This window comes from Theropithecus gelada, chromosome 20, assembly GCF_003255815.1.
Source record: "Theropithecus gelada isolate Dixy chromosome 20, Tgel_1.0, whole genome shotgun sequence".
Lineage (NCBI taxonomy): Eukaryota > Metazoa > Chordata > Mammalia > Primates > Cercopithecidae > Theropithecus > Theropithecus gelada.
In genome coordinates, this window is record NC_037688.1 from 66,992,823 (window position 1) to 67,015,547 (window position 22,725).

Here is a 22,725-nt window from a genome sequence, read left to right on the forward strand (position 1 = left end):
AAAAAAAAAAAAAAAAAAAAAAACTCCTGAAATTGCCCAGACTATCAAGGGCATGCATATACAAAAAGCTATGAAATATCAAAAAGATGCCACTTTACAGAAACAACGTGTACCAGTTTGACGTTACAATGGTGGAGGTGGCAGGTGTGCCCAGGCCAAGGAGTGGGGCTGGCCACGAGGTCGGTAGCCCAAAAAGAGTGCTCAATTTTTGCTGCACATGCTTAAAAATACAGTCACACTGAACTTAAGGGTTGAGATGCAGATTCTCTGGTCTTTCAGCATATCCAACTGAACAAAGCACCTAAGATGCGCCGCTGGACCTACAGACCTCAGCGTCGGTTGGATTCACCCATACGTGAGCTCACCCTGCCACATCCAGATGATGCTGCCTGAAAGGGAACAAACTGTTGCTAAATCAGAAGGAGAGGCTGCACGGAAGAAAAATATATCCCAGAAGAAATGGAAGAAATAAAAGCTTATGGCATGGGAATAAATAAGTAATAAAAGGAATGCCATTAAAAAGTTAAAAAAAAAAAAAAAGGGAGCGAGCGAGAAACAGTAAAAAAGATATATCTTAGAAAACAGTAAACTGAGTATCCCAGGAGAGAGGTCGGTATCGCCCCAGTCACAAGCCTTGGTCCTGTCCATCCCCCCTCAAGGACCCTCCCAAACCGAATACCAACACTCACCCCTCCTTCAGAGTGGGTGTTCTAAAAAAAGAGCTGATTAACCCAACAAGGAAAGAAGTTCTCCTTTAGGAAGAGCCAAAAATGTGGTTTAAACAAACCCAAGGTCACTCACTGGTGCTTCAAGTTGGCTAAGGCTCCCTGATGTCAAGACTTTATAGCCAGGGACCCTCCGGAGCAATGGAAAAGGGTGGGTGGTGGTGGTGGGGAGTGCCCCAGTCTGATGTAAGACCCACTGCCAAGGATTTCTATGTATCCTCGAAGGTAGGAGGTGGGGAGGTCAAACTGGGGAAATGAGGTCAAACCAGGTGCCAGGGTGGTGGGCGGCATTTGCGTCGCCAAATTAAGTGCTGACGTGCACAAAAAATCATAAGGCCACTGGCAGCCTCCCATGTTCTGTATACACTGCTTGGACACTCTAGTAGCTGGGAAAGGAAGTGGGGGCCGGAAACTATCTGGGGCCAACAGAGTTTAGGGACATTTTTTGCTCACCTGGATGGAAGGGGAGAGAGAGAGATCTCACACTGCGCAAAAGATTCAGCTAAACCCATACATTTTCAATTAGAAAGCACAAAGGGTATTTTCACCTAAAAGTAGCCTGCCAGGCAGGTCAATGAAAAAGTCACCAAGAAGTTGCCACAACCCATTGCTCCAGCTAAGGGATAGACGAAGGGGGATTCTGCAGCAAGAAGAAACAGGCTAGACTCAAGACACAACTTCCCAACCACAAGGGAATGAACACGTGGAAATTCATTCTTATCAGAGAATTTAAAAGCTGAAGGGAATGTCAGCTATCACACACTGGCAAGAAACAAAAATCCAACTGTTTTTTTGAGCGATGGTCTTGTTCTGTCACCTAGGCCCGATGGAGTGCAGCGGCATGATCTAGGCTCATAGCAGCCTCCAACACCCAGGTTCAAGCCATTCCCTGACCTCAGCCTTCCGAATAGCCAGGAGTACAAGTGTGCACCACCATCCCAGATAATTTTTGTATTTTTAGTAGAGATGAGGTTTTACCATGTTGGCCAGGCTGATCTTGAACTCCTGACCTCAAGTGATCCATCCGCCTTGGCCTCCCAAAGTGCTGGGATTTACAGGCACAAGCCACCACGCCTGGCCACCAACTTTTCCTTTAAAAATCACCAGGGCTCATGACAGCAGTATTCATAAGGGTCAGGAAATGGAAGTAACCCGAATGTCCATCAACCAGTGAACAGATCAACACAGTGTGTGGTCTATCTGCACAATGGCATATTATTCCGCAATAAAAGGAAATGAAGCTACAACACAGTTGAACCTTGAAAACATCACGCTAAGTGTCAAAGCCGCCAGTCACAACATTCCACCTATTGTGATGCCATTTATATGAAATGTCCAGAATAAGCAAATCTAGAGACAGAAGGTAGATTAGTGGTTGCCTAGGGCTTGGGGGATGCTGGGGAAAATAGGGAGTCATGGCTGATGGATTGGGGTTTCTTCTGGGGGTAATTAAAAAAAGTTCTAACCTTGATTATGGTGATGGTTGGATTGTGTGATTTAACTGGGTTAATTGTATGTTGTGTGAATTTTTGTTTTGTTTTGCTTTTTGGTTTTTTGTTTTTGGTTTTGTTTTTGTTTTTGAGACTAAGTCTTGCTCTGTCACCCAGGCTGGAGTGCAGTGCCACGATCTTGGCTCACTGCAACCTCTGCCTCCCAGGTTCAAGCTATTCTCCTGCCTCAGCCACCCTAGTAGCTGGGCCTATAGGCGTGCACTACCATGCCAGGCTAATTTTTGTATTTTTAGTAGAGATAGGGTTTCTCCATGCTGGCCAGGCTGGTCTCGAACTCCTCACCTCAGGTGATCCACCTGCGTCGGCCTCCTAAAGTGCTGCGATTACAGGCATGAGCCGCTGCGCCCAGCCTACGTGTGTGAATTATATTTCAAGAAAGCACTTATTAGAGACCACGAGGCCCTGCAGAGAAGGAGCTCCCACCCCAGGCAGAGGATGAGAAACTCAGAGACCAACTTGAGAACTGACCCTGCCAGCAGATGCTGTGTATCCTGGGGCTAGTCACTTTGCCTCTCTGACATTCAGTGGCTTCCCAGGGCAGTTAGACCAAAACCCACCTGGAAGGCCCTGCAGGACGATCACTGTGCTGACCTCTTCTCCTGCCCCCATGTCCCGGCACACCATGGTCTGGCCACACCAGCCTTTCTGTTTGGTAAACAAACTGAGCTCCTGCTGGTCCTGAGGCCTTTGCACTTGCTGTTCCCTGTGCCCACAACGCTGTTCCCAGATCTTCTCCCTGCTGGCTCCCTCCCACGCCGATGCAACCTCCCCAGAGGGTGTTTCCTCTATCCCCTGCCTGAATTGCCACAAGGACACCCATCACTCCTCAGCCCATGGCACTGTCTTTTATTTTTTTTTCCCCTTCATAGCACTTAATAGTATCTGAAACCTTTTTTTTTTTTTTTTTTGTAGAGTTGGGGTTTCAGTATGTTGGCCAGGCTGGTCTTGAACTCCTTGGCCTCAAGTGATCCACCCACCTTGGCCTCCCGAAGTGCTGAGATTACAGGCGTGAGCCACTGCGCCTGGCAAATTTTTTGTATTTTTTGTAAAGATGAGGTTTCGCCATGCTACGGAGGATGGTCTCAAACTCCTGGGCTGGAGCGATCCTCTTGTCTCAGTCTCTCTAACTATTGGGATTACAAGTGTTGGGCACCACCATGTCTGGCCCTGCTAAACTGCTTTATGAGGGAGGGAAATGAAGCTCAGATGGATCTGAAGGGCAGGCCTGAGGTCACACAGCTGGGGAGATGAGCGACCGGGGACTGAACCCAGACGTCACCAACCCAAGCCTGCCAGCTTAACTCCGTGCTTCACTTCACAACTGTCACATCTCTTGTGTCACATGTGTCCTTAGTTCCTCTCAGCCGTGAGAGCCAGGACTTTAATTACCATCATTCCCATTTTTGCCATAAGGACCCTGAAACTCATCAGGCCCAAGGTCATGCTCCAGGAAGGCGGTGGATCCTGCGCTGAGGTCAGCTAAGCTGAAGCCTGGTACTCCCATCCCCTGGCCGTAAAGCACGGAGACTCCCTCCCAATTCAGCGCTGCAGGGACTAAGATGGTTTTCCAAGTTGGTACTTTAGGGCGCTCTATCCAGCTCCCACCCTCATACCCTGATGAGCCACCTTCCCCGGGTGGCTGGTGGCAACCTCAAAGAGGCCAGCGTGGCCCTTCAAGGCGCCAGACACCCCGAGAGGGAGGAACCCTGATGTTGCCCCTACCGTTGTCCTCTGGGTCCTGCTCCTGCTCTGCACTGGCATAGGTACGCAGGAACTCAGCAAAGGCGCCGTCTCGGGCCAGCAGCTCCTGGTAGGAGCCCATCTCAGAGATCTTGCCGCCGCTCATGACGATGATGACATCCACCTGCGGCAAGTAGCTCATGCTGTGCGTGACCAAGATCCGCGTCTGTGGGCAAAGGGGACACCCGGCCACATCAGTGCACACGTGCAAGACTGCCTGGCTTGGTAGAGTGAAGACTGAAGGAGGAAGGAGCCAACGAACACCTGGCGGGCAGAACTCAGGTCTGCAGGTGGGACATGCACCTGCGATAACAGCATCCAGGAGCAGCTGAACCCGTGCACACCGTCCTTTAACGTGCATGTGCAAAGGGCCTGCCACGCCGCAGGTGCTGAGCTAAAAGCTGGGGAGGTGGCAGGAAACAAAGACCGCTGCCCCAGATTCCAGGGCTGGAGGAGAAACGAACACTAGTAAAATAGTGCTTGCTGAATGGCGAAAACGCAGCAAAAAAGGGGAACGGGTGGACCAAGTGTGCGGGTTTTACAATTTTAACAAAGGCGATAGGGAAGGTTATTTTTTTAACAAAAACCTGAATGACAACAGATAGGGAGGGAACCATACAAGTGTGTTAAGGAATAAAAGGATGGTGCCGCTGCAAAACAGTTTGTATGCAATGGTTTGAATTTTTTTTTTTTTTTTTTTTTGAGACAGAGTTTCAGTTTGTTGCCCAGGCTGGAGTGCAGTGGCATGGTCTCGGCTCAATGCAACCTCCGCCTCCCGGGTTCAAGCAATTCCCATGCCTTAGCCTCCCATGTAGCTGGGATTACAGGCACCCACCATGATACCTGGCTGATTTGTTTTGCATTTTAGTAGAGATGGGGTTTCACCACGTTGCCCAGGCTGGTCTCAAATTCCTGAGCTCACGCAATCCACCCATCTCGGCCTCCCAAAGTGCTAGGATTATAGGCGCGAGCCACTGCACGCGGCCCAATGGCTTAATTCTTTTCTTCTTCTTTTTTTTTTTTTTGACATACGGTCTCTCTCTGTCACCCAGGCTGGAGTGCAGTGGTGCAATCTCAGCTCACTGCAACCTGTACTTCCTGGGTTCAAGCAATTCTCCTGCCTCAGCCTCCCAAGTATCTGGGACCACAGATAGGTGCCACCATGCCCAGCTAACTTTTGTATTTTTTGTAGAGACAGGGGTCTCATCGTGTTGCCCAGACTTATCTTGAACTGCTGAGCTCAAGCAATCCACCCGCCTTGGATTACAGGCATGAGCCACTGTGCCCGGCCCTGGCTTAATTTTTTTCTCAAACAACTCCCGCTGTTAGCTACCCCCGAAACCACTACAAAGTATGCACATGAATACATTTGATCTGCAGATCTGAAAGTTTGGGAAGACATTCATCAAACTGTTAATAAAAGTTAGCATATGTTTCCTTAAACAGCGAACAGTCAATCTGTTCAGCTTTATGGATCTTACAGTTGCCACACCACCAACTCAGCTCCGCTGGGTTCCAGTAGCCGCAGATGACACTTTAAACAACAGGACACGTGTGGTGACTCAGACCTGTAATCCCAGCACTCTGGGAGGCCAATACGGGAGGATCCCTTGAGGCCAAGAGTTTGAAACCAGCCTGGGAAACATAGTGAGATGTGTCTCCACAAAAAAATATAAAAATAAAAATCAATCAGCCAGCCACGGTGGTGCGTGCCTGTAGTCCCAGGAGCTACTCAGAAGGCAGAAGGGGATTGCTTCAGCCCAGGAGTTGGAGGCTGCCATGCCATGCTTGTGGCACTGCATGCCAGCCTGGACAACAGAGCAAAACCCTGTCTCCAGAAAAAAAAAAAAAGAAAAGAAAAGAAAACAATACATTGGCCATGTTCCAATAAAGTTTTATTTATGGACACTGATATTTAAATTTAATACGATTTTCAAATGTCACAAAATATTCTTCCTGTTTAGATTTCTTCTATTTAAAAATACACACATCATTCTAGCTCAAGAGCCATACAAAAAGCAGGCGGTGGGCCAGATTTGCTAACCCTTGCTGTCTAAGAGAAGAATTAAAGATTAGGGATGCAGGATGAAGAGGGACTACTTTATTTACTTTATTTATATATATTTTCTGAGACGGGGTCTCACTCTGTTGCCCAGGCTAGAGTGCAGCGGCGCAATCTCAGATCACTGCAACCTCCACCTCCCGGGTTCAAGAGATTCTCCTGCCTCAGCTTCCCAAGTAGCTGGGATTACAGGCATGCACCACCATGCCTGGCTGATTTTTGTATTTTTAGTAGAGACGGGGTTTCACCATGTTGGCCAGGCTGGTCTCGAACTCCTGACCTCAGGTCATCCACTGGTCCAGGCCTCCAAAAGTGTTGGGATTACTCACTGTGCCCAGCTTTATTTACTTTATATACATACACACACACACACACACACACACACACATATATTGTAAGAATATATCCATATTCTTGTACTTTTCAATTTTGTTACCATGGGCATGTATTAGTAATTTTCAAAAATGTTTTTTACTACTTTAAAATACGTTTGCACAGAATGTTAGTGGTATGTATGGGAATGCTTACAAGAGGTCACATAGCACGATGCTTCTTGTATATATATGTGTAACGAGATAACCCTATTTAGAAAGTTTATACACAGAGCAAAAAGACTTGAAAGAAATACAAAATCTCTAACCAGTGGAATGTATGTAACTGCTTCCATCTTTCTTTTTCATGTTTTTCTTAATCTATATCCCACCCATGGGGATGAGTTAGTTTTAAAATCAGGGGAAACAGCTGGGCCTGGTGGCTCATGCCTGTAATCCCAGCACTTTGGGAGGCCGAGGCAGGCGGATCACTTGAGGTCAGGAGTTTGAGACCAGCCTGGTCAACATGGTAAAACCCCGACTCTACTAAAAATACAAAAAGTTAGCCAGGCGTGGTGGTGCACACCTGTGATTCCACCTACTAGGGAGGCCAAAGCAGGAGAATTGCTTGAACCCTGGAGGTGGAGGTTGCAGTGAGCCGAGATCACTCCATTGCACTCCAGCCTGGGCAACAAGAACGAAACTCCCCCTCAAAAAAAATAAAAAAATAAAAAATAGTAAAATAAAATCAGGGGAAGAAAAAAAAGAGCCAGTGTGCACCCATTACCACAACTGCCCTATAAAAAGAACATAGGAACTATTTCCTATCATGTTAAGATGTTGTGGCAATTTTCCAACCCCTCCACCCACAGCCACCTCTGCAAGTAAGAAAACATAGCCTGCTGGGTCACAGGTAATGTCTTGGGGTGGGATTCCCGGCTGAGAAGCCAGCCCTGGGACTTAATCAGGAAGAAGGGCCTCCCTTGGCCGTTCAGAGGCAATGAATTTAACTCTGTGTGGAAGATTTATCCCTATAAAGACAAGTACAAGACGGCTGTCTTAGGAAGGCTTCCAAGAGAAGCATGAGAAATGTGTTCTTTAAAGTCCAATTAAACACAAAGAAAGCCAGAGAAAGTAAAGGACTCCTAAAGGGGACACGTTCTGACTTAACCAAAGGGCGAGACAGCCCGACGCCAAGCCCTGCCCCACCAGCAGGCACCTTGTTCTTCAGCATCCCCTTGGGGCCAATCACATTTTCAAAGATATGTTTTCCCACGTGGGCATCCACTGCTGAGAGGGGATCATCGAAGAGGTAAATGTCAGCGTTGCAGTACACGGCCCGGGCCAGGCTCACGCGTTGCTTCTGGCCCCCAGACAGGTTCACGCCCTGGGGAGAGACATGGCACAAGAATGGGTTTCCTGGGAAACCTTGAGACTCAAGAAATGCAGAAGCAGGCTGAGTGTGGTGTGATCCCAGAACTTTGGGAGGCTGAGGTGGAAGGATTGCTTGAGGCCAGGGGTTTGAGACCAGCCTGAGCAACATAGGGAGACCCTGTCTCTACAAAACAAAAAAAAAAAAGAAAAAATTAGCCAAGCCTGGTGGTGTGCGCCTGTAGTTCCAGCTATTCAGGAGTCTGAGTGGGAAGATGGCTTGAGTCCAGGAGTTCGAGGCTGCAAGGAGCTATGGCTGGGCCACTGTACCCCAGCCTGGGCGACAGAATGAGACCCTGTCTCTTTAAAAAAGAAAGAAAAGCATAGAGCCTGCTCAGGACACAGCAGGCCCAGGGTGGAGGCCCTGCAGAGCTGCACCCGCCTCCTCTTCTCTGAGTTTGAGGCTGAAGGCACGAGGTCATGCCGCCTGCACAAACCTGGAGCCAGGCCCCAGCTCCACCACCACCAAGGATGGGATCACAGGCACAGGGTTTAGCCCCACTTGTAAACTGGGCAAAAGAGGAAACTTGAGTCTCCCGTGAGGTGCTGAGCAGGGCACTGGCACACAGCAAGCGCTCAGCGAAGGCTGCAAATCATGTTGGCCAGTGGGAAGGCCCTGATTTCTTAGTCTCATGGAAGGCGCTGGTGGACATGGGCATATTAATGTTACTGCTGCTGGTGGTGACAGGTGTCGTGTTTGCCTGCTTACCCTGGATCTGTCACTGTCCGGCAAAGCCACATATAGGTGAAGCAAGGCTCCAGCCTGGGGATGCTGAAATCCAGCCCACGTGCCAGTCACCAGAAGGAAGGACAATGCATGGACCAGCAGCAGCGCCAGCTCCCACCATGACAGATAAGCCAACGTCATTTCCCTCTTTGGCTGGAAATCACAGGTTACTGCCCAGCCCCTCCTGAGATGCCTGCCCTGGCTCCCAGGCACTGAGGTGGGGCCCTGGCAGCCCGGTGCCTTCTATTTGTTTTTTGAGACAGAAACTCGCTCTGTCGCCCAGGATGGAGTGCAGTGGCACCACTCGGCTCACTGTAATCTCCACCTCCCAGGTTCAAACAATCCTCTCACCTTAGCCCTGAGTGGCTGGGACCACAGGCGCACAGGACCACGCTTGGCAACTTTTGTATTTGTTGTAGAGATGGGTTTTCACCATGTTGCCCAGGCTGGACTCAAACTCCTGACCTCAGGCAATCCTCCCACCTTGGTCTCCCCAACTGCTGGGATTATAGGTGTGAGCTACCGTGCCTGGTCAATAATTTGTTTTTTATTTCCAAGGACCTGCAGACTTACCTCAATTTTTAAACATCATTCACCAAGTAAGAAAACCAACAGAGCCCCTGGCTTGTAAATAAAAACAGAAATGAGCCAGCATTTTGCACTCTTGGTCTTCCAAAAGGGGATACAAAAGGGGATACACCAGACGACCACCATGGGGCGCGAGAGCAAAGTGGTCAGACAAGCAGCAGGGGAGGGCACCCCAGGCCTGGAAGGCTCAGACCAAGCTGTAGAGGTGGGCAGGCGCTGGGGATTGCTGAGGAACAGCAGGAAAACCTGGGGGCTGGAGCACAGGGGGAGGGAGAGTCTGCAGTGATGAAAGGCACAGAGAATGGCCCTTTTAGAGATGACAAAATGAGCAGGTAAGAACATGAACCCAGGAACCATGCTCTCTGCAATTCTGTGGCTGTGTGGCCTCAGGCAACTCACTTGACCTCTCTGTGCCTCTTTTTCCTCAATGATTTCCTAGGTATAACAACAAATTCTACCCATGGGTTTGCTGTGAGGAATAATTATGTGTAAAATGTTTAGCATAGTTCCCGGCTTACAGAAAATACTCAAGTTATAGGCCGGGCGAGGTGGCTAACATCTGTAATGCCAGTACTTTGAGGCAGAGGCGGGCAGATCACCTGAGGCCAGGAGTTCACGATCGGCATGGCCAACACGGTGAAATCCCACCTCTACTAAAAATACAGAAATTAGCTGGGTGTGGTGGCAGGGGCCTGTAGTCCTAGCTACTCAAGAGGCTGAGGCAGGAGAATCACTTGAACCCGGGAGGCAGAGCTTGCAGTGAGCCAAGATTGTGCCACTACACTCTAGCCTGGGTGACAGAGAGAAACTCCATCTCAAAATAAAAAAAAAATTAAAAAAAGAACTTCTAGAGGCTGAGGCTGGCAGATCACTTAAGGTAAGGAGTTCGAGACCAGTCTGGCAACATAGTAAAACCCTGCCTCTACTAAAAATACAAAAATTAGCCGAGTGTGGTGATGTGCACCTGTAATTCCAGCTACTCAGGAGGCTGAGGCAGGAGGATCGCTTGAACCTGGGAGGCAGAGGTTGCAGTGAGCAGAGAGTGTGCCACTGCACTCCAGCCTGGGCAACAGAGTGAGACTCCATCTCAAAAAAGAAAAGAAAAGAGAAAAGAAAAGAAATAAAGAGTGAGGAAATGCTCAGTAAGTGTTAGCTATTGTGCTATTTTCAGTATTACGGCTGTCTTGACAGGGACTGTGAACATCTGAATCATTGACCACTCCCCTCAACAGCATGCCCTCTGTCATGTGACTCTGCAGTCATGTGACCACAAAGGTAGACTGTACTTCCTTCCTGGTCCCTTCCCTTCGTGCTTGGCCAAGTGACTTGTTTTGTGAGTGGAAAGGACAGTGTACTTTAACAGACACTGCATGCGTTTTTGGGGGCCTATCTTGGGCCTCTGCTGCCACTATGAAAAGAGCCTCCCTTTGGAAAGCTGCTGAGTCATCACCCCAGTCCCCAGCAAGCAGCTCTGTAAGGGAGACCTGAGCCACACCCACAGCCTGGACCCAAGCTCAGCTGGCCTGCAGAGTTCAGCAGAGCCCTGCCAGCCTGCAGAGTTCAGCAGAGCCACCCAGCTGAGCCCCGCCGGCCTGCAGAGTTCAGCAGAGCCACCCAGCTGAGCCCCGCCGGGTCAGCTGACTGCAGTAGACTCACAGACCACTGAGAGTGTGAGAGTGTTTGTTAGGCAGCAACAGCTGACTCATCCAGGGGCCAACATCAAAACTATACTGACCTTCTCGCCAATCTCTGTCCGATCCCCGCTGGGCAGGATTTCCAGGTCTGGGAGGAGGGCACAGGCCTGTATCACGGACCTGTAATACGGTTCCTCCAGCTGACATCCAAAAAGGATGTTTTCTTGGAGAGAATCATTCTGAATCCAGGCCTGCTGTGGCACATAGGCCACCGAGCCCTAAGTGGCAAATGGAGAAGGAGGTGAGACAGACACACAGACAGATCTGATCAACAAGACAGCAGCTGGCCCAACCACCTGCTACGAGGGCCTCGCTTCACAAGTTATTTTCATCACACCTATTGCTTTGGCAAGAGAGAAACTGAGTCACGAAGGACAACAGATGCCAGGGCTAGGATCAAAACCCATACCAGGTGAATCGCTGACTCCAACATCAGGAGTGAAAGAGCTGGTATCCTCGTTGATAAGATTACAGTTATTTATTTAGTAGCTAGCTATTAACTCAATGCCTACAGCGGCGATCAAAACCCCCGCTTCCAAAGAGTGGAAGCCCCTGACATGGCCAAAAGCTACTTGATTACAGTTACGGTGGATGCTAAGAGAAAAAGATATATGACAATTTTTAGAAGTCTGACTTGACTAGGCACAGTGGCTCATGCCTGTAATCTCAGCACTTTGGGAGGCCAAGGCAGGCAAACTGCTTGAGGTCAGGAGTTCAAAGCCAGCCTGGGTAACACAGAGAAATCCTATCTCTTAAAAAAAAAAAAAAAAAAAGAGAGAAAAACTAGCCAGGCAATGGTGCTGTGCATCTGTAGTCCCAGCTACTTGGGAGGCTGAGGTAGGAGGATCACCTGAGCCCAGGACATGGAGGTACCATGAGGTGAGACTGCACCGTGCCACTGCACTCCAGCTTGGACCACAGAGCAAGACTCTGTCTCAAAAAAATTAAAAATAAAAGACTGACCTAGTGTGGGACATCTGGGAAGGATCCTCGAGGAAACATCCTTGCTAAAAAGTGAAGCAAAGACTCCTATATCAAAGTATCCATTTCAAAGGTTTACTTTTATTTCCATATAATGTCAGGTATCACAAATAGCATGAGAATAAAGGCTAGAGTAAGGATATTTGTTTTGTGTATTTTGCTAATGAAAATGCTGGGGTAGTTAAAAAACATTCTCTCTATTATGCTTGTAGAAACAAAATCTCTCCATGTTGCTGAGCCTGGTCCCGAACTCCTGGCCTCAAGCGATCCTCCTGCCTCGGCCTCCGGAAGTGCTGGCATTATAGGCATGAGCCATCATGCCCGACTCAAACATATGTTTAGACAAGAACCAAAAAGTGAAGAATGAGTCCGTTTCATAAGGAGAAGAGCGAAGAGCATTCAAGTCCGAGGGAACAGGACATGCGAAGGCCTGGAGGTGAAAAGTACTTGGCACATTCAAGGAGCAGAAAGTCTAGTGTGACAGGAACATCGATCAATCCTATGAGGGAACGACTGGCAGAAAACACGCCAGGGACAGCAAGGGGGCCTATTGATGGTGAGGAGCATGGGTTTTATTGGAGGGGCAACGGGCAGCCCCCAAAGAATTTTTTTTTTTTTTTTGAAACGAAGCTTTGCTGTCACCCAGGCTGGAATACAATGGCAAGATCTCAGCTCACTGCAATCTCCGCCTCTGGGCTCAAGGGATTCTCCTTCCTCAGCCTCCTGAGGAGCTGGGACTAAAGGCACACACCACCAGGCCCACTAATTTTTGTATTTTTAGTAGAGATGGGGTTTCGCCATGCTGGTTAGGCTGGTCTCAAACTCCTGACCTCAGGTGATCAACTTGCTTCAGCCTCCCAAAGTGCTGGGATTACAGGTGTGAGCCACCACGCCCAGCCAGAAGATTCTTGAATAAGGGAATTCTAGAGAGGGCAAAGCTGACAGCGGGTCCCAGCTGCCCTCATTCTTACTCTAAATTCTCAAATAATTAACCTGCTGACTTGAATATCCTAACTTTTAAGAAGCTAAAATGTCAACGGAGGTGCCTTACCATAGAACCCACAGAAAATTCAGACATAATATACACAAACCACACCGACTAAAACATTTGGGAAAAGATAAATATTTTATACACATTTCTAGCACTCCCCTTACTTGGGTAAAACAACCAATAATAAATAATCATCTGGCCTGAAATGATAATAGTGCCAGGATAGCAGAAACCTGGAGAAAGCAATGTGGATCCCACCAAGATTTGGAATTTTCTTCCATTAATCTAGCTCTCACGGTTCATTAATCTTATTTTATGGCATGGACTTGAAAGTAATGATAAAACATTTCTTAAAACAACAGTTAAAGGTCATTAGTTTGGACCCAATCACAATGTATACTTTTCAAAGGCATTGTATAATCAACGAAGAAAGGGTTTTGCTCAGAAATAAAAACAATGTCATAAACTAGGCCAGGAGCAGTGGCTCACGCCTGTAATCCCAGCACTTTGAGAAGCCTAGATGGGCAGATCACCTGAGGTCAGGAGCCCTAGACTACCCAGGCCGACATGGTAAAACCCCATATCTACTAAAAGTACAAAAGTTAGCTGGGCACGGTAATGGCGCCTGCCTATAATCCCAGCTACTCAGGAGGCCAAGGCAGGAGAATCGGTTGAACCTAGGAGGCGGAGGATGCAGCTAGCCAAGATCACACCACTGCATCCGGCCTGGGCAACAAAACAAAACTGTCTCAAAAAAACAAAAACAAAAACAAAACAAAACACCACCACCACAACAAACATCATAAACTTGACATTCCCAAAGGCAGATTCCAAGAGATAAATGTGCAGTTGCACACACACTAAAGAGGTGCAGGCAAGTACACCTGGGACACATGAGGTTACACAGTTAATAGATTTTTTCTCACTGCAGGACTTGTCAGAGCCTTAATTTGCTAACGTTTATTATAAGAGGGAGGGGGTCGGAGTATTCATTATTTCCCATGCTCGTTTGAGTCTGGGGTTCTTTCTCCCCCAAACGTCCTGCAAGGTGAGCTGGCTGCAGACCACACTCCTGGAAATGCTGGTAGCAAAACTTCCAGGGATGTATTGTTACACTAGGAAAAGGCCTTCATGCAGAGTTAACTAAATGCAAACTGAAGACTGTTGATTGCCAGTGGGACTTACTGGTAAAGCCGCCTCTTAAGCTCACTCTTGGGGAATTTCAACTTACTTCAAAGTACACCGTGTATTTAAAAGCAGTAAAACTGCAGTCTTCTTTTAGCCCCCTATTAAGAATTCAACAAACACTAAAAATTTAAACTGTTCCCTTTAAAAAATGTTCTAAGAAAATATTCCAACCACATATTTTTGTTTTGTTACATTTATAAGAAGAGATACCCAGAGAGATCCATAAAGATAAAGAACAATCCAAAAAGACCCAAAGAGACCAAGAGACACTCAGTGACAGGCAGAGATGCAAAGGAAGGAGGCAGGCCGCATACCAGCGAGCCTTCATGTGTCTACTAGGTATTTATTAAGTGGCTGGGTGCAGTGGCTCACACCTGTAATCCCAGCAGTTTGGGAGACAGAGGTGGGCAGATCATTTGAGGTCAGGAATTTGAGACCAGCCTGGCCAACATGATAAAACTCCGTCTCTACTAAAAAAATATAAAAATTAGCTGGGCATGGTGGCGCATGCCTGTAATCCCAGCTACTCAGGAGGCTGAGGCAGGAGAATCGCTTGGACCCAGGAGGCAGAGGCTGCAGTGAGCCGAGATCGTGCCACTTCACTCCAGCCTGGGGGACAGAGCCTGACCCTGTCTCAAAAAAAAAAAAATTAAAATTAAAATTAAAAAATTACAGCTTAATAAGCAGATAACAAAATAAATATTTATTAAGTGCCTACTACATACTGGGCACTATTTTAAGTGCTAGGAGACAGACGGAAATAAATGATACCAAAATCCTGCCTTCTAGGATGGCACAGAACAGAACAGAAAGAACGCGAGAGAAAGGGACAGACAGAAAGATAAAGGAGGAGGAGGAACACAGACGTTGCTACTCTCACTTCCGGCACAGGGACAGTCAAAAGAAACAGCATCATTTTTGAGCTTTTCCGCAGACCACCAGCTTCCCCACTCCCCCTGCCTGCTGGTCCTCATCCTACCTTGATAGCCACGTGCCCCTCCACTTTGTCCATCTCGGCCAAGAGAGCTGAGAGCAGTGACGACTTTCCGCAGCCCACCTGGCCCACCACGGCCACCAAGGCACCTTCCGGGATGGAGAAGGTGATGCTGAAATGACACAACACACCTGGCTCAGCCGCAATGAATGAGGCCTGCCAGGCTGATGCCCCTGGTCACTGAGCCTCGATTTGCCCCAAGTAGAGAAAGAGAGAGACAGACAGAGGGCAGGGCCGTACTAAACACTGAAGGCCTCAACTGAACACTGCTGAGTTCAGTTCAGTGACCCGTCTCAGGGGCCCTCCAGGTGGCAGGCAGGCGACAGGTGTACCTTAGAGAAGAGAGGCACAGAGTAACCTGAGGGATCCCGTCACACTGAGCTGAAAGAGGGGCAGAAACTTCACTGGGGGCATGAGGCAAGGTCTGAGAGGAGAGGACACCTCAAGACAAACTGGGGCTGGGCACGGTGGCTCATGCCAGTGCTGGTAATCCCAGCAAGGCAGGCGGAGGGAGGCTGAGGCGGGCGGATCACAAGGTCAGGAGCTCGAAACCAGCCTGGCCAACATGGTGAAACCCCGTCTCTACTGATAACACAAAAATTAGCCACGCATGGTGGCAGGGGCCTGTGATCCCAGCTACTCAGGAGGCTGAGGCACAAGAATCGCTTGAACCCAAGAGGTGGAGGTTACAGTGAGCCGAGATCGTGCCACTGCACTCCAGCCTGGGCAAGAGCGTGAGACTCTGTGTCAAAAAAAAAAAAAAAGAAAAAACAAAAATCAAAACTCTGACAGAAAAGCAAGTGTGTCCAAGACACGGAAATACGGGGAGAGCTGGAGAAAGGTGTGAAGGGGTGAAGGCACGGGGTGTAACCAGGGATGCGACGGCACTAAGGTAGGTGGTAGCCAGGCCTGGGAGCACCCTGAAAGATGCCCTGGAAGACGCTGTGCTAAGACACCTGAACTCTGCCAGCCAGGAGCCACCAAAGGGTTGAAAAGGGAGACAGACATGAATAAATCTGAGTTGAACTTTGGGAAGATGTTTCTATTGAAATCATCCTTTAACGAACAGTAGAAAGCAAAATAAAACAAGCTCAACATTCTCCCAGCAACAGTGGCTGTCAATGGGGCAGGACAACCCCAGGCCACTCCCACTGCCGATGGCACAGCCACAGCAGGGTTTCCATCCTCCCAGGGAAGGGAAGGCACATCCAAGGCTTTGCTGGGCTCACTTACATGGAATATGCTTTTATTTTTTATCTGTATTTACTTATGTATGTATTTATTTTTGAGACGGAGTCTCACTCTGTGGCCCAGGTTGGAGTGCATTGGCTTGATCTTGACTCACTGCAACCTCCACCTCCCAGGTTCAAGTGATTCTCATGCCTCAGCCTCGCAAGTAGCTGGGATTACAGGCAGGTGCCACCACGTAGAGCTAATTTTTATATTTTTAGTCGAGATGAGTTTTCCCCATGTTGGCCAGGCCGGTCTCAAACTGCTGACCTCCAGTGATCTGCCTACCTCAGCCTCCCAAAGTGCTGGGATTACAGGCATGCACCACCATGCCCAGCTAATTTTTTTATTTTTTATTTTTTTGAGACAGAGTTTTACTCTTGTTGCCCAGGCTGGAGGGCAATGGCGCAATCTCAGCTCACCGCAACCTCTGCCTCCCAGGTTCAAGCATTTCCCCTCCCTCAGCCTCCCAAATACCTGGGATTATAGGGATGCACCACCACGCCTGGCTAATCTTTTGTATTTTAGTAGAGACGGGGTTTCTCTATGTTGGTCAGACTGGTCTTGAACTTCTGACCTCAGGTGATCCGCCCACCTCGGCCTCCCAAATCGCTAGGATTACAGGCGTGAGCCGTGTCTGGCAAATTTTTTTATTTTTAGTAGCGACGTGGTTTCACTATGTTGACCAGGCTGGTCTCAAACTTTGGACTTCAGGTGATCTGCCCACCTTGGCCTCCCAAAGTGCTGGGATTATGTGCTTTTTAACTGCCACCTTTCTGATTTCAGAGTATTAGTGGAAATGCTGATAGTCGTTGCTGTCACTAATTGTTTCATTCTTATGACACTGTTGCATGGTGATACTTATCAGGCATTTTGTTCCTGTGCTGGGAGGAGAATGGATTATGGGGCCTGAGTAGGCAGGAATCCCAGTGAGACAGTACCTGCAACTGTCCATGTGAGACTGAAAAAAAATTTTTTTTTTTTTTTGAGACAGAGTCTCACTCTGTTGCCCAGGCTGGAGTGCAGTGGCGCAATCTTGGTTCACTGCAAGCTCTGCCTCCCAGGTTCAGGCCATTCTCCTGCCTCAGCCTCCCAAGTAGCTGGGACTACAGGCGCCCACCACCGCACCCGGCTAATTTTTTTGTATTTTTAGTACACACAGGGTTTCACCATGTTAGCCAGGATGGTCTTGATCTCCTGACCTCATGATGCCCGACTCAGCCTCCCAAAGTGCTGGGATTACAGGCGTGAGCCACCACGCTCGGCCAAGACTGAAATATTCTTATAGGCTGATGAGAGAAAGGGTTAGAGAAAGGTTCTGGGGGCTCATGGGGGGAACGTAACTGCAACAGGAAAACCACTGGGTCAGGAAAGGGACACATACAGATTAGTTGTGGAACTCAACAAGAGAGAACAGCTACAACTGAAGCAGGCAGGATTTAAGTTAGACATAAGGAAGAACTTCCTAAGCATGCAGTACCACCATGAATTTTCAATGCAGGCGTCATACAGATTCTTTTCTCTGGAGAGTTTGCCTCCTACACGATAAAACACAGCAGTGATTTGGCTACCCAGGCATGAGCTAAAGCTCTAAAAGGGTCCCATCACCCCTGTGTTTTGCAGATTCCTTAAGGGGGCCTAAAAAGCTGTTGATCAAGGCCTCTGGTCAGAAAAAAATGAGAGATGCTTGACAAGTTGCCTGGGGGTAAGGTCGATTTCCTAGACACCATGTGCTTTGGAAAGGTAAGGACTGTAGGGTGTGGGGTGCCAGGCAGAAAGCTGGCAAGAAAGGGTGAGCTGGGCAGCTGAGGGGCACTGGAGTTCAGCAGCATCGCAGCCTCTGACTAAGACTGGCCAATCAGCATGCTCCATGTCTGCAGGCATAGTGACTGGCCCACAGAGGGCAGAGGACCAAGTCTGGGTCAGCAAGAAGCAGGCAGTTCTCCTAACAGTAGGATACACAGTGGGAGCTATTGAGACCATTTGCCATCACAAGGGGAGAGGATGCGTGAGGATAAAGCAGACCAGGAGAAAGTGAAACACAGAAAATATGAAGAAAGTTCCAATGGCAGAATCCCTGGGTCACACCATACCTGAAAGTAGAACTTCCCAGTTAAGCAAGCCAAGAATCTCCTGTGTTGTCTATCTGTCCAAGGCTGCTGTGACTCACAATCAGAGGGAACCCTCTGTGCTAGGCACCTCTGTGTCTGCTTCTCAAGCCAGCCTAAGCAGGTGTATCTGCACCCATTTTCCAGATGGGTAAGCTAAGTCTTAGAAGGGCAAAGTGAGTTGTTCAAGGTCACGGAGATGGAGCACTGTGGGAATTCAAATCCATGTTTGACAAAAACCCTGTGGCTCTCTCCACGCCATCACGTGTCCACATCCCGGCTTACCCATTCAGCGTAGGAGGGTCGCTCCTGGCCCAGGTGAATGTGGCATTCCTCACGGTGATGCTGTTCGTGTCCCCGCCTACAAAGCACAGAGATGACACGTCAGGCACAGGCTGAACTGTGGGACTCCGCGTGAGCAGAGTGCTCTCTTTCTCTGCTTCAGTGGTTCAACCCCAGACGCTCGACACGAATGACGCTAGGCATTATCATCTGGTGACATCAGTCACAGGTTCTGAAAGAACCCCAACCTGCAGTTTTGGAGGCAGCCCCAGACCCAGAAAGCAGAAGGAAACTGCAAGAAGCTTTGTCCTTGAAAGACGGGGTTGCGCCATCCGGACGCTCATCTCGGGAAACGACTGCAGAGGCGGGGGCCCCACGAGGGTTACTCAACGCTCTGCACGCCCTGGCCCTTCTCAGGCAGGTTCGGGGCAGCTCCAGCTGGGAGGTCCCAGCAGTGGCCAAAGTCAGTGGGAAACAGCTGGCGTCCACATGCAAACCTCTCTCCATCGGGGTGGCCTGCATCAGACCGCTGGGCCCTCCTTGAGGTTCAAAGGGAGGTCATTCACCCTTCTCCCCATGTCCTCTCTATCTCTCTTCCTCCCCCAGCCACACCACCCTACACACATCACATCACAGCAGGTGGGTCTTTCTAAAACACCCATCACGATAAACTCAAAAAAAAGAGGATACGGAACAGGAAGTGTGGTATGAGGGCACAGGGGAGGGGAGAGCGTTGGAGACAAAGCCCACGTTATACGGCTCCGTGTTTCTATCTTCTTCTGAGACAGGATCTGGCTTCTGCACCCAGACTGGAGTGCAGCGGTGCGACGTCAGCTCACTGCAACCTCCATCTCCCAGGCTCAAGCAATTCTCCCACTTCAGCCTCCTGAGCAACTGGGACTACAGGATGTGCACCATCATGCCCAGCTAATTTTTTTGTATTTTTTGTAGAGATGGGGTCTTGACATGTTGCTCAGGCTGGTCTCGAACTCTTGGCCTCAAGTGATCTGCTGGCCTCAGCCTCCCAAAGTGCTGGAATTATAGGCATGAGACACAGTGCTCAGCCAGCTCCATATTTCTAAGGCTCCTAGCACCTGTCTTCTTTTACTTTTCTTCCCATTATTTTCCTTTTACTTCATGTCTCTCACTTCAAAGAAAAACAGGCTGGGCACAGTGGCTCATGCTTATAATCCCAACACGTTGGGAGACCGAGGCGGGCAGATCACCTACATCAGGAGTTTGAGACCAGCCTGGCCAACATGGTGAAGCCCCATCTCTACTAAAAATACAAAAATTAGCCAGGTATTGTGGCGCATGCCTGTAGTCCCAGCTACTTGGGAGGCTGAGGCAGGAGAATCGCTTGAAACCAGGAGGCAGAGGTTGCAGAGAGCCAAGATCGTGCCACTGCACTCCAGTCTGGGCAATAGAGAGACTCTGTCTCAAAAAAGAAAAAAGAAAAAAAAAAAAAACAGAAAAGCAACTCTCTGAATTATGAGCCACCTTAAGACCATCTGGAGATAATACAGAAGTTTTTCTTTAAGTTGTCAAATGAAGAAGTAACTTCCTCCGTGCATCAAAGAAACAAAAAACCTACAGAGAGAGGAAGTCACTGGTTAACCTAGATTAACATTCTCCCTCAGCTCTTCTAAAAGAGAAGACGTGGAATGAGGAAACTGGGAGTTGCTATTTAAGGAATTTAAGAAAAGCCACTGGAGCGAGAGGTTGCAGAGAAGGTTGCAGAGAACGGTTAGCTTGGGAGCAGGGAGCAGCCAAAGGGGGCCCCCACTGGCTAGAGCATGCTAAACATTCCAGAAAGTCCAACCACCTAGGAGGCCACTATTAGGGCAGGAAGGAGGGGCTGGGGTGCGGGCGGCACCCAGGGGCCTAGGGGTTTCCTGATGCTTGCATTGAGTCGTGAACAACTTCAGAAGCAAGAAACCAGCACCCCACCGCCGGCCGCCTCAAATTTCAGCCTGTGTTCAGCAGAGAAATTTGACCCCAGAGTAGATGGAATCATTCCCTTATCATGTGAGGGGATGTGGCACACTGGGACAGCAGAAACCAGATGACCACAGCCTAGGGGTGTTGGGAGGAGGAATCCAGCATCCACTTGGGCCACGGTTCTCAACTGGAGGCAACTGTGCCCCTCAAGGCACATCTGGCAACGTCTGGAGCCATTTTTGGTTGTCAAAATTGGGGTGGGTACTACTATATCTAATGGGTAGAGTCCAGGGTTGCTGCTCAGCATCCCACAGTGCACAGGACAGTCCCCAGCCACAAACAATAATGTGACTCCAGATGTCAGTAGTGCCCAGGATAAGAAACCCCACACCAAGGGCTGGCTGAGCTGAAGATGCTGAGATCGTCTCGCTCAGACCAGAGAAGGGACGACTCCCGCGATCTGTTTAGCATCTTCTATGCACCAGGTGCTGTGTCAAACGTGTCAAATGTTTTAGTGCCACTAAAGATACCTGAGCGCCTGCGAGGTGCCAGACACAGCTCACGCGGTATAACCGACATTTACACACATTCAATCTTCTGACCACATTCATTGGACTCTGGAGCCAGACTGTATGAGTTTGAATCCTGGGACAACCACTTCGCAGCTCAGTAGCCACGGGCAAGTTATTTAACTTCTCTGTGACTTTTTTCTTTTCTTTTTTTTTTTTTTTTGAGACAGGGTCTTACTCTGATGCCCAGGCTGGAGTACAGTGGCATGATCATAGCTCACTATAGCCTTGAACTCCTGGGCTCAGCCAATCCTCCTGCCTCAGTCTCTCAAGTAACTAGGACTACAGGTACACCACCATGCCTAGTTAATTTTTTAATTTTTGTAGAGATGAGGTCTCACTACATTACCCAAGGTAGTCTTAAACTGCTGGCCTCAAGCAGTCCTCCAGCCTTGGCCTCCCAAAGTGCTAGGATTATAGGTACGAGCCACTGTACCCAGCCTGTGCCTCACTTTTTCATCTATAAAATACGGCTGACAACCATGCAATCAACCTCAGAGGGCTGTGGTGGGGTGTCTATGAGGCAGTGCACACAGAGCACTTCCGACAATGCTTGGCACATAGTAGGTGCTCAGTAAATCTCAGTGAGACAACATGCTATGGCCAGGAAGAGCATGGACTCGACCGACGGGCTGTCAGTATGAATCCTAGCTCTTCTTTTGATCAGCTGTGCAATCTCAGGCAAGTTTCAGAGGCCAGTTTCTTCACCTAGAAAAGGGGGGTTTCCATCACCCTCCTCCAGGGGTGCCACAGTGAGTAATGGACAAGTTGGGACATTGACATCCTTCAAACAGAACATGCATGACAGGGGCTTTATAAGTGAACGTGTCACTGCACTTTGAGACATTAATATTAATTTTTTTCTTTTTTTTGAGATGGAGTCTCCCTGTGTTGCCCTGGCTGGACTACAGTGGTGTGATCTCAGCTCACTGCAACCTCCGCCTCCTGGATTCAAATGATTCTCCCGCCTCAGCCTCCCGAGTAGTTGGGATTACAGGTGCCCAACACCAAGTCCAGCTAATTTTTATATTTTCAGTAGAGACAGGGTTTCACCAAGTTGGCCAGGCTGGTGTCGAACTCCTGACCTCAAGTGATCCGCTCACCTCAGCCTCCCAAGGTGCTGGGATTCCAGGCGTGAGCCACTGTGCCTGACCTAATATTTATTATTAAGTGCCTCGAGAGATGGTTGCAAACAAGATCCCTGGCTCAGGGGGATGGGCTGGGAAAGGATAAACAAACAAGCTACAAAATAAACAAACCTGTCAATAAAAATGCATGGCCAGGTGCGGTGGCTCACATGTGTAATCCCAGCACTTTGGGAGGCTGAGGCAGAGGGATCCTTGAGCCCAGGAGTTCAAGACCAACTTGAGGAACAAAGCAAGACCTTGTCTCTCCAAATAAAAAAACTTAATATTGAAAAAAAAAAAAAATGCCCAAGAGAAGTGGCTCATGCCTAGGAACCCAGCATTTTGGGAAGCTAAGGCAGGTGGATTGCTTGAGCTAAGGAGCTCGAGACCGGCCTGGACAACATGGCGAAACCCTGTCTCTATAAAACATACCAAAAAATTATCCAAGTATGGTGCTGTGTGCCTGTAGTTTCAGCTACTTGGGAGGCTGAGGTCGGAGGATCACCTGAGCCCGCGAAATCAAGG

The 22,725-nt window shown here is 48.8% G+C and overlaps 1 protein-coding gene across 1 annotated transcript in view; it reads right to left on the minus strand.

Annotated features, from left to right (window-relative positions):
- Window positions 1-22,725, minus strand: part of ABCC1 (ATP binding cassette subfamily C member 1) — a 193,206-nt gene that overhangs the window by 48,467 nt on the left and 122,014 nt on the right. Inside the window, exons 15-19 of the mRNA XM_025370697.1 lie at window positions 18,567-18,642; window positions 14,929-15,055; window positions 10,831-11,007; window positions 7,569-7,736; window positions 3,959-4,142 (exon numbers count right to left, since the gene is read on the minus strand). Coding sequence (XP_025226482.1) covers window positions 3,959-4,142; window positions 7,569-7,736; window positions 10,831-11,007; window positions 14,929-15,055; window positions 18,567-18,642 — 732 coding nt within the window. The remainder of the gene's footprint in view (window positions 1-3,958; window positions 4,143-7,568; window positions 7,737-10,830; window positions 11,008-14,928; window positions 15,056-18,566; window positions 18,643-22,725) is intronic.